The 17241-nt window shown below is 35.1% G+C and overlaps 2 protein-coding genes across 2 annotated transcripts in view; one reads left to right on the top strand and one right to left on the bottom strand.

Annotated features, from left to right (window-relative positions):
- LOC111050819 (lachesin-like) overlaps positions 1–17241 on the top strand; it is a gene marked incomplete in the record, with an annotated part of 415558 nt that overhangs the window by 84251 nt on the left and 314066 nt on the right.
- On the bottom strand, positions 874–6818 carry LOC111054246. Its single transcript, XM_022341231.2, has 2 exons — positions 6461–6818; positions 874–1273 (listed from the first exon to the last, which is right to left on the bottom strand). Exons 1-2 carry the CDS (start codon positions 6513–6515, stop codon positions 966–968), a joined length of 363 nt encoding a protein of 120 aa, XP_022196923.2. The 5' UTR covers positions 6516–6818; the 3' UTR covers positions 874–965.

The raw sequence follows: 17241 nt of genomic DNA, 5'->3' as shown, positions 1-17241 counted from the left end.
CCCACCTTGAGGTTTGCACAGACTATACAAGGAATAATAATGAGAATATCCAAAGACCTTAAAGATGCATAGACTCACATGCAGCGCTAGTGTCGTACTTGGAATTGAAATCGGCCATTGAGGGGGCAACCTATGAGATTATTACATACCAATGCCTTTGTAATCTATAGTATTACAAATATATAGATATAATATCTCGTGATAGATTACCCCAATGGCGGCCTTCAATTTCAAGTAAGAGCTATCATTGGGAAGGCATAGACATTGTGGGTCTATATCTCTCTAAGGCTGTGCAAAGGTTAAAAATTAACTTTCTGCTCGTAATATTTTTCGATTTGTATATCATCAAGCTATCAAAATGAAAAAGTTTTCAGGAAAACATTTTTTTCAGATCATTACTTTTTGAGATATGAGCGCCTAAAAATTAAATTTTTGGGACAGAACATTTCAAATTCGGTAAGAGATAAATCCAAGAGATTTAGAGGATGAATTCTTCATGGTATTGTTGATCTAGTTAAACAAATATTTTCAGAAAATATAAATTTTTAAGATAGTTATTCAATTTACTAGAAATAACCAGAAATAAATTTTAGTTGAGTTATTTTTAGTGAAGTGAATAACTTTTCCAAAAATTGATATTCTCTGAATATTTTTGTTTCACTAGATCAACAATACCATGAAGAATCTATCCTCTGAATCTCATGAATTCATCTCTTACCGAATTTGAAATGTTCTATCCCAAAAATTTAAACTTTAGGCGCTCATATCTCAAAATGCAATGATCAAAAAAAAAAGGTTTTTCTAAGAAAACTTTTTCATTTGAATAGCTCGATGATATACAAATCGAAAAACTTTGAAAAATATCACGAGTAGAAAGTTTATTTTTAGCCTTTGCACAGCCTCAAGATCTTTGAGAATATCGCTTGAATTAACAGAGTATCACCTGTGAATACAAGCAATCAGGCCTACCAGACTGCCCTGCATCGTTTGAATTTGTCCATTTTGTAACCTGGCCGACAAAGTCTCTCATCCAAGTTGCCTATGTTCTGTTCGGGAACTTGCAGTATGGTGGTGTCAGCCTTGATGTTTGGGTCAGCGTTGTCGGCCTTGATATTTGGTTCTGCTTTGTCGGCGTCTGTTTGCGGGTTGTGAACCATGGATACTTTGTCTGGCGACTGATAGCCAATCACTCGGTAGCTGACAGCTCTTACTTCCAGTAGTAGTAACGTTGTGGTGAGCAGGAAAGCGTAGTAGTTGAAGAGGCACAGCATATCTGTGAATACATAAAAACAGAGAAATTAATTTATTACATTCCACAACCACAATATCTAATTTATGATTGGGAGAGAATCAACAGGATGAACACGAAACTGTGATAACTAATTTGATAGAAATAAGATCCAAATGAGATTATGAAATCGTTTATATAAAGATCACAAAAATGAACAGACAAATATACATTATAATAGAGAAACAATAGCGTAAGTTTATTTCCCATGGTATAGGGCGTTTATGTCGCAACTTTTATTGTTATCTCAAGCCGATTATTGTTGAATTTTTCTGGTTTGTTAAGGTGAGAGTGTATGAACGGCACAATATTGATTGATTGATTGATTGAGTACTTTATTTATGTAGATTACAATATATACTGGCTTATACACTTATATACAATAGCTTACAATACAGCAAAATCATAGATGAATTTACATAATATAGACTAAGAAAATAATTATTGAACTGTATATGATATGAAAAAGCAATTTGTAGTACAATAACTATAGATAATAATTATATTGTTATGCATCTACATAAATTGGTGGAGCTTTGGACATATCAGTGTCCATTCTTCGGAAAGAATATGAGAGACTACCAGCGTCACACAGCTTCACGGGAAAGAATTACATGAACTATCGGCTTGGGATAACAGTAAAAGCTGCGACATAAACGCCCTATACCATGGGATATCTACTTATGCTATTGTTTCTCTATGATTATACTTAAGTAACAGCTTGAAATCAACTTGAACGTTAAGGCTGTGCAAAGGCTGAAAATAAACTTCCTACTCGTGATATTTTTCAAAGTTTTTCGATTTGTATATCATTAAGCTATCAAAATGAGAAAGTTTTCTCAGGAAAACATTTTTTTCCGATCACTACTTTTTGAGATATGAGCGCCTAAATTTTAAATTTTTGGGACAGAGCATGAGATTTAGAGGATAGATTCTTGATGTTATTGTCTAGTAAAACAGAACTTTTCTGAAAATATAAATTTTTAAGATAGTTATTCAATTGACTAAAAATACCCAAAAATAGCTTCAAGTTGAGTGATTTTAGTTGCGCCTGAAGTGTCAATTTTTGGGACAGAACATTTTAAATTCGGTAAGAGATAAATCCATGAGATTCAGAGGATGGATTCTTCATGGTATTGTTGATCTAGTAAAACAAAAATTTTCTGAAAATATCAATTTTTGAGAAAGTTATTCAATTTACCAAAAATCACTCAACTAAAAGTTATTTTTAGTAAATCGAATAACTATCTTAAAAACTTATATTCTCAGAAAAGTTTTGTTTTACTATAACAACAATACCATGAAGAATCCATCGTCTAAATCTCATGAATTTATCTCTTACCGAATTTGAAATGTTCTGTCCCAAAAATTGACACTTCAGGCGCTCATATCTCAAAAAGTAATGATTGGAAAAAAAAGTTTTCCTGAGAAAACGTTTTCATTTTGATAGCTTGATGATATACAAAACGAAAAACTTTGGAAGACATCACGAGTAGAAAGTTTTTTTTAGCCTTTGCATAGCCTTAAATCAACAGTGGATCAGTTCATGAAAACATTATGAAACTGGCAGGTAACCGGTGCTCCACAAGAGTCTATTTGAAAATTTGAAAAACTGAAAACTTGACGTGAATACGGTTCGTTGAATATGTGAAAAATAGATGGCAATATCTTGCTTCTTTATATCGTTGGTAGATACTAAGTCAAATTCATCAAATATTTAGCTATTGTTATTCATTATGTATCAGTGCATAAGTCATATTAAGGTGCGTACATATTTACGCGCCTCCAACACGCTCTGCACTCGCTCCGAGCATAAACGTTACGGGAGATGTTAGCTCTTCTCGCGTTCCACTCTTGCTCCCCGGTCGACCATCAATCAATCTGCTAGAGTGACGTTCGATTGCGGGGCAGAGCGAAAGTCTGTACGCACCTTTAGGCTAGCTTCACACGCATTCGGTTCCATCCGGTTCGTTTTCGGTTCGGTTCGGCTCGTTACCGAAAACGAATGAGGCTTTCATACATAACAGGTTTTAATTCGTACGGTTCCAATTAGGTATTTTCCTCTCAAACACAGCTGTGTTTGGATTTTCACAGTTCATGCTGGTATATTTGAATATAACAGCTGGTGTTAAATTGTAAGATGTTATTAATTCTTGAACAAAAACATTCGAAAGTTAATTAAAAATTGTGAATAATTTGAATAGTTTATTCTTGATTATGATAATTTTGGATGTTCAGAGATATTATTTTTTTTAATTGGAAATTTGTTCCTTGTTTTGACACATGGTATATAAACTTCATCTCCTCTCTCCATTGATGAAATCATGTAATATTCGTGGAAAAATTCTCCCTGAGTTTTAATTTATATCTTTCATATTCTTTTAGCAAACTATTCATTGAGAGAAAAATGTTCCTGTGAACTAACATAAATGAATTGACCATAATTATGATTTTGACTTGGAAAATTTTGAAACAGATAATCACGCTATCAGGTTAAAATCAAAGAAGGCAAGCGTGTGTAAAAGACTTTGTATTTTTCCTGTTTCCCTACGAATTCGAATATGATGAAACCTATTCGTGTCGAGGGGTCGTTCAGTGCTATGCGGTTGCTATTCGGTACCGAATTCAAACCAAATCATCCTTTCGCACTTATCGGAATTTTCCGAAAACGAACCGAAAACGAAACGACCTGAACCGAACCGAAAGTGTGTGAAAGTAGCCTCTCGCTAGCAACGAATTGAAACCTGATGGAATTTATTAGAGTCAAGTGGGCGTTCGATTCCATGCGGTTTCTATTCGGTATCGAATTCAAACCGAATTACCGTTTCACACGTATCGGAATTTGCCGAAAACAAACCGAAAACGAATCGAACCGAATGAGTGTGAAACAAGCCTTAGTCTGTAATCTACTAGAAAAAATTATTACAATCTAATCAAACTCCTCAATCATTGAAAAATATAAGTTGGTGAAAAAACATCTCTATGAGCCTCAGAGACTGTGGAGACTAGAGAGTAATCATTGGATAGTTTGTTATTGTCATTTTTTATGGATCAGAGCTCAACCCAGATTCTACTGTATTCTACAAGAATGAAGAAATCCAATCTAATCACACTTCTCAAACATTGGAAAATATTAGTTGTTCAAAAAACAAGTTTATGAGCCTGAGAGGTTAAAACCCTACAAAGACACACTTACTTTATGCTAACACAGTAGACACACTGGGGTGTTGAACACCCCAATTTAATTTGCATGTTTCTTTGAAAAATATAGAGAAAAAAGTACTCAGCCCATACTTCATCATTTCTCAATCATTTTTACTTTCCTTGCCCTATGACCATAGGTAAGGAAAATATTGCTTTCCGAAAAAATTAAGGTCCCCCAATTTCTAAATTCCTATACGTTTCAAGGTCCCCTGAGTCCAAAAAAGTGGTTTTTGGGTATTGGTCTGTATGTGTGTGTGTGTGTATGAGTGTATGTGCGTCTGTGTGCACGATATCTCATCTCCCAATTAACGGAATTACTTGAAATTTGGAAATTAAGGTCCTTACACTATAAGGATCCAACACGAACAAATTTCGATCAAATGCAGTTCAAGATGGCGGCTAGAATGTCGAAAATGTTGTCAAAAACAGGGTTTTTCGCGATTCTCTCGAAAACGGCTCAAACGATTCTGATCAAATTCATACCTAAAGTAGTCATTGATAAGCTCTATCAACTGCCACAAGTCCCATATCTGTAAAAATTTCAGGAGCATCTATGCAAAGTTTGATTTTAGATTCTCAATTATGAGGCTTCAGATATAATTTAAACAGAAAATTTTGAGTGAAAAAGATTGAGCAAAAAAAAACTCTACAATTAATGTCCAGTAACATTTTCACCCAAATTTGAAAATAAGCTCGAAATTCGAGAAAATGTGATTATTCAATTGCAAACTGTTGGAAACTGTTGATTCTATTAAATCATTCATTCACTATGAAGAGATATCAGACTTCGTGTGTCTGCAGCGTTGTTGTCCTGTCACCAACTGGCTCAGATCTTAGAATAGTCGGCTTGGGATGCGCGTGAACACTAGCGTCAGTTGATACATTTTCATAAATATGGTGTGAATGCGCCACAGAAGTACGTATGTTCCGCCTGAGTGTTGGAGCTCCTAATCTGGTTTGAAGGAATGGCTTGATCATTGCCAATGACAACTTCATCAAAAACTCACGTCTCTTCATTTCATTGTTTTGAACCTTAAGTTGTAGAGAATCATAGCATTTTATTCCAATCTGATCCATCATCCTATACCACATTCGTAGTGGTCACTACAAGTAAATCTTTGTAAAAAGTATTTGATATAGGTCCTACATAAAAGTCACTCTGGAGTGTTAGACACACCAAACAAAGAACAAGATGAGCTGGTGACCTTGTAGAATGCTATTCATTTATTTCATTTATTTGCAATACAAATGAGACTAATGTAATAACATTGGTACATAAAATAATAAGGTAGTCCTTGTGCTATTTTTCTTCCAAATTTGTAGGTGACACAGTCCAACATGAGGTTAGAATTTCACGTGTACAATTTTCACAAAATTCTAGTCCAAAATGAACATGAAAGTAATTCTATTACTGACTGGAAGTGGTGGAGAGCAGTTGACAATGCTTCAAACCTAATTTAGACTGGGCAAAAATTCCCATCTGTTTGATATTGTCAACTGCAGAACAGGAAACAAAATCCCCGGGGTGTGAAACACCCCAGTGTGTCTCTTTAGGGTTCAATATTCGAACAATAAATTATCAAGGTAGAATGGAAACAATATTACCAGTTCCACATAATTTATTTGAGCCAAACTTAAGTTTTAATGCAGTAATGCATCAGGAGACCAACCAGAATCCTTTCCTCCATCCAATTTCCTAATTCTAACCTAAGAAGACGAGGTTGAGAGGTAGAGAGGACTTTGAAGTCCTAACTCCGCCTAATAAGAAATTATTATTCATTTCATTTCAAAAGACCACTAAAGATGATGCCTTAGTGCATTGAAACTCAAGTTTGGCTCAAAAAAATTATATGTTGAACTGACAATATAGTTTACATTTCATCTTGATATGGATGAATTTCACAATATCTCTGTTCATAGTGTAAATTTTTAATAAATTATCATAATAATAATTGATGATGTACGTACTCTTCTTGAAAACTCTGCCTCTTTTAGACACACAGCACAATTTTTTATCGATCATGCAACGTAAAATATTCCGTGAACTGTATGAAACAACTAAGAATCATTCATTTAATAACAAAATTGTACTGCCTCCTTTAGACACACAACACAATGATTCTCTATCGATAGTGCAACGTAAAATATTCCGTAAACTGTATGGAACAACTAAGAATCATTCATTTAATAACAAAATTGTACTGACTTCTTTAGACACACAACACAATAATTCTCTATCGATAGTGCAACGTAAAATATTCCGTAAACTGTATGGAACAGCTGAGAATCATTCATTTAATAACAAAATTGTACTGCTTCCTTTAGACATACAACACAATTATAATTCTGTATCGATAGTGCAACGTAAAATATTCCGTAAACTGTATGGAACAACTAAGAATCATGCATTTAATAACACAATTGGAAAATTCTATCACATTGGTAACCCAAGAGGTCCCACTACGTATCTCACACTGAAAATTATTATCATCTCTTATGACGACGGTGGGGAAGTAATAAAGCCATTCTCATAATTATTATTAAAGGCTTGTCTAGATAACAGAGCTCAAGTGGCTCCATAAACTTCGCTATCAATGTAATTCAAAATTATCAAGTCCGATTCAAACTGGTTCAACACTCTCTCTTGAGAAATGCATTCTATTGTTGACAGAAATTAATGTGAGGAATTCATCACATTACGTCACTTTCTGTAGTAAGCTACGTCATTCTATGAATCAATCAACAAATTATTGTTGAATAATTACTTGTCTAATATCTGCCTTTGAATAACTGTTCTGATTTGAATATCTGTTCCCACTGGCGAACAAGAGTTGTATATTGTTTAGAATAGAAAAGAATAGAATAAACTTGTTTATTTTTTGAATGATAAAGACTAAGAAATTGTCAAAAACCACAGATTTATTTGTTTATTTGTTATTTGTTCTTTGTTTAGAAGCTATTTGTTTATTTTTGTTGACGTGGCGAAGTTTGGACAATAATGTCCACTCTACCACTTAACCACGTCGTTAACGAACAATACATTACAAAATATGCAAAGATAACAAAAAAATTGAAGCAAGAAATGACAATAAAATGTATTATATTAAATATGAGAGATCAATATTGAATGATGAAAGTCTATTGTCTAAATAATAAAATAAATTGTACTGAAATTACAGTTAGTCCAGTCACTATATAAGTTACATTGGTGCATGCAATTTATATTGTAGTTCTGATTTCCTAATATAGGAAATTATTATTTGAGTACATAATAATAATTATTATTATGTTATTTGAGTACATAAGAAAAGTCCAGAACCAATTTCTTCATGCAAAATGTCCTTGTACTAGATACAGGGTGGCCCAAAAACCTCGTATTTTCGGCTCATTTAACAGTTTTCAGCTATTTCTGCCAAATCTCGTAATTGGACAGAAAAATTTGCTCCTGCCTTTTTTCTAGATTATAAAATTCTGGATAAAATGAGATCATTTAGAACTCTCTATCTTCAATGAGTAGTGAGTTATGATTTTTCAAAAATTAGTGAAATTTGAAGAAAAAATCAATGTGTTAATATCATTGTTACTGCTATTGTTTTGTTGTATATTGCATTTTCTCATTGTATTTTTGTGTGTTGTGTATGAATTGAATTTAAAGAAATTTAATTTTCATGTATTATTCGAAAGAAGACACCGGATTGAACATCAAGACTTGGAAAATCACTTCAGCCAGAAACAAGACTCACTCCAGATGTAGAAACGAGCAGGGATGCGATGATACAAACGGGCAACAAGGCTATCTGGAGATGTGATCTGGTGCCATTATATCCAAACTGTAATGATGGGATTACTTCAAACAGTGAGCAGAAAACATCTCCCTAGAGCTGAGTGTGTGAGACAGAGATGGTAAGAGGAACAGGCATGATAAGGGAGTGGATGAGGAGGATGTGGAGGAGGAATAAAGTAGCTATTCAAATGTATGACTTTGGGGAGAAGAGCTGTAAGAAGGGCTGAAGAACAAAGTAATAGGGCGTAGAATGAGATAAAAACAGAGAGAGTGAGAGAGAGATACAGAAAGAGAAAATGAGTGAAGTTATATAGAGTAGATTGTGATAGACAGAGAGAGAGAGAGACCGATTGAAAAGATAAGTAGATTGAGAGATAGTAATAGGGAGTTAAATGAGACAGAAATAGGGAGAGAGAGAAAGAGAGAGTGAGAGAGAGGCAAATTGGAAAAGAGAATGAGTAAGAATTATACGGAGTAGAATGAGACAGAAACAGAAAGATAGAGAGAGAGCGATGATTGGGAGGGACATATTGAGGAAGAGAAAGTAATAGGGAGTAAAATAAGGCCGAAACGAAGTGAGAGAAAGTGTGTATAAGGGGGTGGTATTAGGTGTAGAATGAGACAGAAACAGAAGAAGAGTTAGACAAAGTGAGAGAGAAAGTAATAGAGAGCTGAATGAGACGTGCACAGAGATAGAGAGAGAGAGATCGAGATAGATTGAGAAAGAGAGAGAGGAAGAGAGATTTATGGGGAGTAGAATGAGACAGAGACAGAGAGAGAGACAGAAAAAGAGAGTGTGACTGATTAAGAGAGGTAGAGTGATTGAGAGAGACAAAAAAAGAGATTTTGACAGAGAGAGTAATAAAGAGTAGAATAAGGCAGAAAAAGAGAGAAACACATTGTGAGAGAGAGACAGGGTGAGAGTGATTGAGAGATAAAAAATGATTCAAAGAGATTGATTGATTGAGTACTTTATTTATGTAGATTACAATATATACTGGCTTTTACACTTATATACAATAGCTTACAATACAGCAAAATTATAGATAGGTAGTAATAGATAATCAAATGATAGAAAGTTGAATGAGACAGGAACAGACAGTGAGAGACAGATCGAGAGAGAGTAATAGGCAGTAGAATGAGACAGTAAAACAGAGAGAGAGAGAGACAGATTAAGAAAGATAAAGTAATTCAGAGAGAGAAAAATATGGAGTAGAATAAGACAATAATAGAAAGAGAGACAAATTGATAGAGATGAATAGATTGATTGATTGATTATATGCCTTTATTAAGGCGGAGTTAGGACTCCTGGTACTCTCTACCACACAACCCTGAGAGATAAAAGAGATAAAGTGATGAGAGAGATAAATAGAGAGAGCGATACGGAGTAGAATAAAAATGTATGAGTTTTGGAGAAAGAGCTGTAAGAAGGGCTGAAGAACGAAGTAATAGAAAGTAGCAAAAGACAGGAGAGTAATATGGAATTGAGCAAGACAAAAACAAAGCGAGAGAGAGTGTGTGTGAGAGAAAGAGCACGTGATGGGGGTGAGAGAAAGAAAACAACTCGGCTTATTAGCAGCGCGCGCTGGCAATTTATATGGAGCGATTTAAGCCTCTTCTACGAAGCATTATTGAGTCGGGGAATCTTGGCCGACTGTTGTCGATTTGGCCGACTGTTGTCGATCTAGCTGACTGACTGAGAAGCATGCTGATCGGCTTTTGAACAAAACGCAGTCAAGTGTCTGAAATCCAGAACTGAGAATTGGAAAAAATAATGTTGGAAAATGTCTTACAAAGGATTCAGATCGGAAAAATGGAGGGAACGTGGAATTCTAAGTGATGTCTTGGAAAAGCCTGATAAGGGATTGAGATCTGGAAAATGAGGGAAACTGAAGGAACCTCACCCCATTGAGAGAGAGAGATTTTTTGTAATCTGAAAAATGGAGGGAATGTTGAATTTGAAAGAATGTTTTGGAAATGTCTAACAATAAAGGATTCGGATCATTTAGAAGATTATGATATTTTTTCAAGTGAAGAGAACAAGAAATTCGGAATAATGTTTTAAAAATCTCTAACGATGTTTAATGTTATGTATATATGTGTTAGCGGTACGATATATTGTTAGTATATGCAATGCTATGTTTTATCTCCACATGACGTTTGTTTATAACATTTTGTAATGTTCGATGACAAGGATAAAGATTATTGATTATTGATTATCGATGAAGGATGTAGATCTGAGAGTAGAAGAGAATAAGAGACTCAAAATTTTGAAAATATATATAGAGAGGTGTATTGATTTGTATCACATATTCTCATCTTACCATAGTGATGTACACGTTATAATGGCAGTGGAGAAAGATAGGAGAACATCGTTGCCGATCCTCTGTCTTGTCAATGCCTCCTATAGACGGTAGCTGATACAGGTTTATTGATGTGATATTAACTGTTCATTCTCATTCAAGTTATATTCTATTGAGAGAGAAATTATATAACAGATGTAATGAATAGACCTATATACTATTCAAAGATCTGTGCCAGCTGGTGACAGGACAATAATGCTGGAGACACACGAGGTCTTCTATCTCTCCATAGTGAATGATTTAATTGAATCAGCAGTTACCAACAGTTCGCAATTGGATAGTTAGTCTACATTTTCTCGATTTTCGAGCTTATTTTCAATTTTAGGTGAAAATGTTACTGAACATTAATTGTAGAGATTTTCATAATCTACTCAAATTATTTTGTTCAAATTGTTTCTAAAGCCTGATAATTGGGAATTATTTGAAATCAAACTTTGCAAAGATGGAGCTCCTGAGATTTTTACAGATATATGAGATGAGACTTGTGGTGGTTGTTAGCAATAGTAGTTGTGGCAGCTTATCAATGACAATTTCAGGTATAAATTTGATCAAAATCGTTGGAGCCGTTTTCGAGTAAATCGCGGAACCCTGTTTTTGACTACATTTTTACCATTTTATCCGCCATCTTGAATTGCATTTGATCAAAATTGAAACGTATAGACATTTAGAAATTGGGGTATCTCAATTTTTTTCGGAAAGCAATACTTTTTTTACCTATGGTAATAAGGCAAGGAAACTAAAAAGTGAGGGTCATGAGAAACAGTTTATTACTATCCTACATTTCAACAGGATAAAACCTCCAAACTGAAAGAAGGAAAAGGTTTTGAAGTATTTCTGAGTTCATTTGGAGTCGTGAGAAGCAAACAGCATTTGCCATCGCTTTGATGAAAGCTATCAACACTTTGATGGCGGAAACAGAAATGTGTTTTGGGCAGGTGGTGATTAGAGAGTGACGATTAGGCGGAGTCTGAAGCAGCTAATGAGGCTTGTCAATGAGGCGGCTCTCTCTCTCAATCGATCTGCGTTTTCTGTCTGGTGCCAATTAGTTGAAATGTCCCGCCAATGAATGCCCAATTAGATGATGAGCATTTTTACGCGTAAACCCATTGACATGTTTTTGTAACTTACGAAAACACTTCATTGAATATGGTTATTTTACTATGAATTTTCATTTTTGTTAACTTACTCTTTTACAACGAGTTTCCATGTTTCGTTCAAATTTTCCTGTTGCGATCCAATGCTAAGAAAGAGGTTTGTCATCGTTGTTGGTTTGTTTCGTTGCCTAGTCTTTACATTTTCGAGACACTTTGTTTCACAAAGAAACACCAACATGAGTTCAATACAGGAGAGGTATTTCACAATTATTACGGAACTCGGTACAGTTATTTTTTGAAATTTTTTTGAAAAACTTAATTTATTCAAAGTGCTGTGATATCAAGTGCAATATTTGACTATAATTTGGTATTTTAATCATTCTAAATTCAAAATTTCTAGCTCATATATATTTTTGGAACGAACTTTGAACTTCAACTTTCCTCAGTAAGAACATAACCTATTTTTTCGGACATTTTATTATTTATCCAAATTTGGGAGCAGAATAGTTTTGGGCTATGCCTGTTGTTCTATCCCGATCATATTCATATGATTTGTAATAATATCAACAAATAAATTTGAAATACAGGCAAAACTTGAGAGACGAGGTTCATCGAACAACTCTATCAGCGGAGAGTGAAAAGCGCTGGTATAAGATTGTTCAATGCTCTACCTGCGCATCTCAAGGAGATGAACGGTAAGGGTTTCAAATCAATAATAAAAAATGAATTATTGAGTGTCCCCGCATATTCAATTGCGGAATTTATGGCAAATTGCAAGCAAGTAAGACTGATTAGATAAATCTAAGAGTGAATGTATGAATTGAATGTATAAGGAGGCAGTTAATTTACATAGGTACTAAAATAATAAACCTCATTCCAAATCACTTTCTCATGGACAATAAGATCAGCGGAAAAATTAAACTGGATATAAAAAACTGGACATACAGTAATTCTTCTTCCATTTAGATACATGACTCGAGATTTCTGCTCCAACATTGTTTTTTCATTTTTCAGTGGACTCGCTTACCTTTATTTTGAGTACCTATTCCTCTATTTTCTTCCTTCCCCCCATTTCTCCCTTCCCTTTTTTCCTCATTACTTCTCTTCTTTGACTGCCCATTACATGGGAAACCATAGTTGGCTAGGGTATCTTCCTCTCTTTTTTTCTCTTCTCCAACACACCCAAACACAAAGCCCATGGTTTTTTATATTCGTAACATTTTATTGTGTTTGTATTTGTGTTTCGTAATTCTTTGTAATTTTCTTTTGTGTGTTCTTAATAAATTGAAATTGGAAAAAAAAAGACTAGGACTGAAATCGTTTAGACTGATTGACGAATCTACATACCCCTTCCAAAGGTGGTCAATAGATGATTCAATAATAATAATAAATGATAATGATGATCAAAATTTGGCAAAAATATAGCATACAATAAAGGAATTATTTACGCTTATACAAGTACGGGATAGGAAATTCACGAATGACGGGACGCATCATCACGTCTGAACTACTGGACTGATTAGCTACTGGACGGAATAAATAGATGATGTATGTCAACTTTCGTTTAATCTGATAGAATCCGTAAGGATGGCAAAAAATCGTATGTTCAAAAATACATTTGTGTGTAACTAGAGTTCAATGTAGATTGCGCATGTGGTCCTAAGGAACCCAGATACAGATCACTTGAAATCTAGATACACTGATAATATGGGTTCAAATTTTCCAGATCTACTCTCACCTGAGAGAGGATGGGCTCAGTGTAATTCCCAGTTCAAAGTTTGTTTTGGAAAGTTCCCCGTAATAGTATATTTCGCACCTAGGGTCGAAAATGAGACTTTTCCGGCTCGAAATCGGTTTTCAAGTCCGAGGCCGTAGGCCGAGGACTAGAAAAGATTGAGAGCCGGAAAAACATTTTTGCACATGGTGAGAACGTTATTTTCCGCCACACAGAAAAATAAACAATATAAATATAAGAATAATTGTTTATTTGGCACTTCCTAAAGCAGAACAGGAAGGTCATAGCTCTAGCAAATCTGAGGTAATCTGAATATCAGGAAATATTGTCCAAGTATTTTTATTTTTTATTCTGATTCGTCTAAATAACCTAAATGATTATGTTCAATTATGTAAGTGGTTGAGTTTATACTCTTGATTCTTCCAAATGACAATAAGATGGTATTATAAATGTTTTGATTCTTGAATAATAAACACAAATAATGAAAAGTTTTTTGATCAGCTGTTTAAGCACTCTTGAAATTTGGCCAATCTGAATGTCAACGTCAACAATGCTTGTTGTCGTTGACTTCGGAAGTTTAGGTTAGAAGTTCTATCCTACTCTGAAAATCGAATTTGAATAGTTTATAATATTATATCTTATCTGTATTTTATTCATCCAAATAAAATGATAGTATCTTATTGCAGAATACCTATTCAATTCTAGAAGCATGAACTGATTCCGTTTCATGAACCATTTTGTAAACACGTTCACATCAAATCAGAATCAGCTGACTTCAAGGTTATTTTACAGCCCTAGGGCCGTAAAACTTTTACCGGCCTGGTCAGAAAACAATCACTTTCGGCCTCCATATGACGCACGTAAACCAGCTCATTACATCCAAGTGGGGCGAAAAAGATTTAATCCAGCACTCAGATCATTTGTTCACTGGATGCAATTCTCTCAACAATTTCAAACAACGTCTGCTGATTTCAATAATATGAAGTCAGTCGTCCCTTTTAATATCGCTGCAGTATAATTGTAATTAAAAAGAGCAGAAATCTTTTCTAGCAGTGACAGTCTGCGATTTTTTGCGAGTCAGAATAATTCAAATGGGCGGGACAGTGAAAGAGAAAGAGAAAGAGAACTAGCTCTCTCTCATTCTACTCAGTATCGTGCTCTCAGTCTCCCCGCCTTGACTTCAACAAAAAACAGTCACTTATTTGTTCTACCACATCCACCCTTCACAATAATTTATCCCGTTTTTATGCATGTTGGCCCGGTCAAGTTTGGGAATTAAAATCTGTACTCGGGGCCACAAATATCATCCAAACATGCTTTTCTCAGTGGTCGATCGACATCCTTCGAGGATAGAGCATGACGTTTTGAAAACATTCACGAGAAATACGGTAATTAAATGCGTTCTCTTCCAGCCATTACACCCTCACCAATTTACATTTCGCTTCGTTTCACACAGAACCGTTCCGGGACACAACAGTGCACTTTCAATCTGAGTGAAAAGACACTCCAGTAAGATCTTTGCAAATGAAGACTATGAGCTTACTTCCACCACAAGCCAGTTACACACACACACACACACACACACACACACACACACACACACACACACACACACACACACACACACACACACACACACACACACACACACACACACACACACATCGATCTTTGGACATACGATTTTTGCTGAACATACAGGCATACAGATTGTTCTGTTTGTACCTTAACTTTAATAAATCTATAAACTGGCAACTCTGTGATTCTTTGTTTGTGTATTTGGAGAAAATTACTACTGTAGTTCAATTGCGTGATCTCTCAACTAATCGACTTAGGGAAAATAGAGAAATGAATGACATAGAGATGAAAATATGTGATAGAGGCAGTAGAGAGGTAAGTACTGTTTAGTATTCAGAGTGGAGTGATGTTCTTCAAAAATATATCAATCAAGCCTTGGATGGAATAATACTTTTCTAAAATTCTTACGTCTGGTGTCGCCAAGCTCGTTCTAGACATATTTTGAAAATAGTTGAATCATGTTCGCTCCACAACAAGTAGTGCACTGAACATGAATGATTTTAATAAATATTATTAAACGAATATCCAAATTAAATATTCTTGTAAATCACCCCAAAGACTTCTGCGACCGCACCGCAAATATTGACAACAGGGTGAACTGCTAGATGGAAATTCACAAATATATAACTTCTATCTGATGAATGATATTGATGGAGATAGTTACATCGATAATTCCATTGCACACCTGTGAATTGAATCCAGCCGGATCATGTTCAAATCCTATTATATCAAGCGAGCAAAATCTGTATATATATATATATATATAAACATGATACACATGATACGGATAGATTAGAAACACTTAAAAACTTACATTTAAACGAGAATTTTCGAGAGCTGAGCCCCCTTTGTCAATCAACCAGGAAGTGAAGTGGTACAGATTTGAACATTCTAACGGTCGTGGCTACAGAGACGCGGTAGAGATGTTGTGCAGACCATAGAGCACAGACGAACAAAGGCGCAATGATTGAAGGAGCATTATGGGATTAGTTGGTGAGCCATGATGGGTTATTCCAAGCGGGAGATTCCAAATTTGTGTGGGTTATTAATAAGGAAAGGGTGTAGATTATGAATTGATAGGAAAGAGGAGATTTGAAATTAGAAATCCGACATGAAGTAGAATAAAATTAGAAAATGAAATTATAGAATTGAATTGGATTTAATTTATTTTTATTTTTATTTAAATTTTTATTTTTATTGAAAATTTATTATGTATTTGATAGCTGTGGAATTTCTTATATATGATGAAATTTATTTCAATTTAATTGGACAGTTGGTGTAGAGTTGATAGTAAGTTATGGTACTATTGCTGTCTGTTAAGACCAGGACTGGAAGCAGCTCCAAGCACCCAAATAAAAGCCAATTCTCTCGTCTTGATATCTATGGAGGGGGCTGTGGGAGGGAGAGTGGCAAGGACTTTGACTTTGAAGCATTGGTCAAAGTTCTTGTTGTGCTCAGAGCCATGGGTGGGGATGAGTAGGGGAGTATTATTTTTAAAGGAAGCCCTGTGATTGTTGATCCGGAGGTTTAGGGCAGTGGTGGTTTCACCTATTTAGAAGGCAAGACAGAAGTTGCAGAAAGGAGGTAGATGCAATTTTTGGAGATGCAATTACTGGATTGATGGATTTGATGGGTGTAGTTGGTGATAGGGCTGGTAAAGGAAATGGAAGGATCAGTGATAGGGCAGGTTTTACAGCGGAGGCGTTTGCAGAGTAGGGTACCAGGTGGAGTTGGGATTTCATCAGAGGTGAGTGATTGGGTTTTATTAAAAATTCTTTTGAGTTTGGGAGGCTGCTTGTAAATGAGGGTGGGGGGTTGCTGGAGAAGGTGTTTGGTAGAGGGATTGCATAATATGATATGAGGGATTGCTTTACATAATATGACAGCTGATACCTTGGCGGAAGCTTCCAAGTGGTTCAGAGCTAATGGCTTTAAATTGAACGAGGATAAAACTCAGCTTATGACATTTGGTCTCAGGGATTACACACACAACAATAACAATAGTTTGAAGTTTTTAGGCTTATATTTGATCACAGGTTGACCTGGGAACCCCACATAAACTTCGTTTCTGCTAGGTTATCTAGGGTTATCTTTTTGTTAAGGCAGTTGAAGAATCTTGTACCGGAAAAATACCTCAGAAGCTCATATTTTGCTTTTTTTCAAAGCATAATTGCATACGGAATTTTAGTATATGG

The sequence above is a fragment of the Nilaparvata lugens genome, chromosome 2 (assembly GCF_014356525.2).
Source record: "Nilaparvata lugens isolate BPH chromosome 2, ASM1435652v1, whole genome shotgun sequence".
NCBI classification, from domain to species: domain Eukaryota; kingdom Metazoa; phylum Arthropoda; class Insecta; order Hemiptera; family Delphacidae; genus Nilaparvata; species Nilaparvata lugens.
The sequence above is the reverse complement of the archived record's forward strand: the minus strand, read 5'-3'. Positions and strand labels throughout refer to the sequence as shown.

Excerpts from the sequence above, each read along its gene's own strand:
- LOC111054246 (XM_022341231.2), bottom strand. The coding sequence starts at position 6,515 with ATGATCGATAAAAAATTGTGCTGTGTGTCTAAAAGAGGCAGAGTTTTC. Across the intron at positions 1,274-6,460 it reads AGGCAGAGTTTTCAAGAAGA|ATATGCTGTGCCTCTTCAAC; the intron begins GTACGTACATCA and ends ATGTATTCACAG.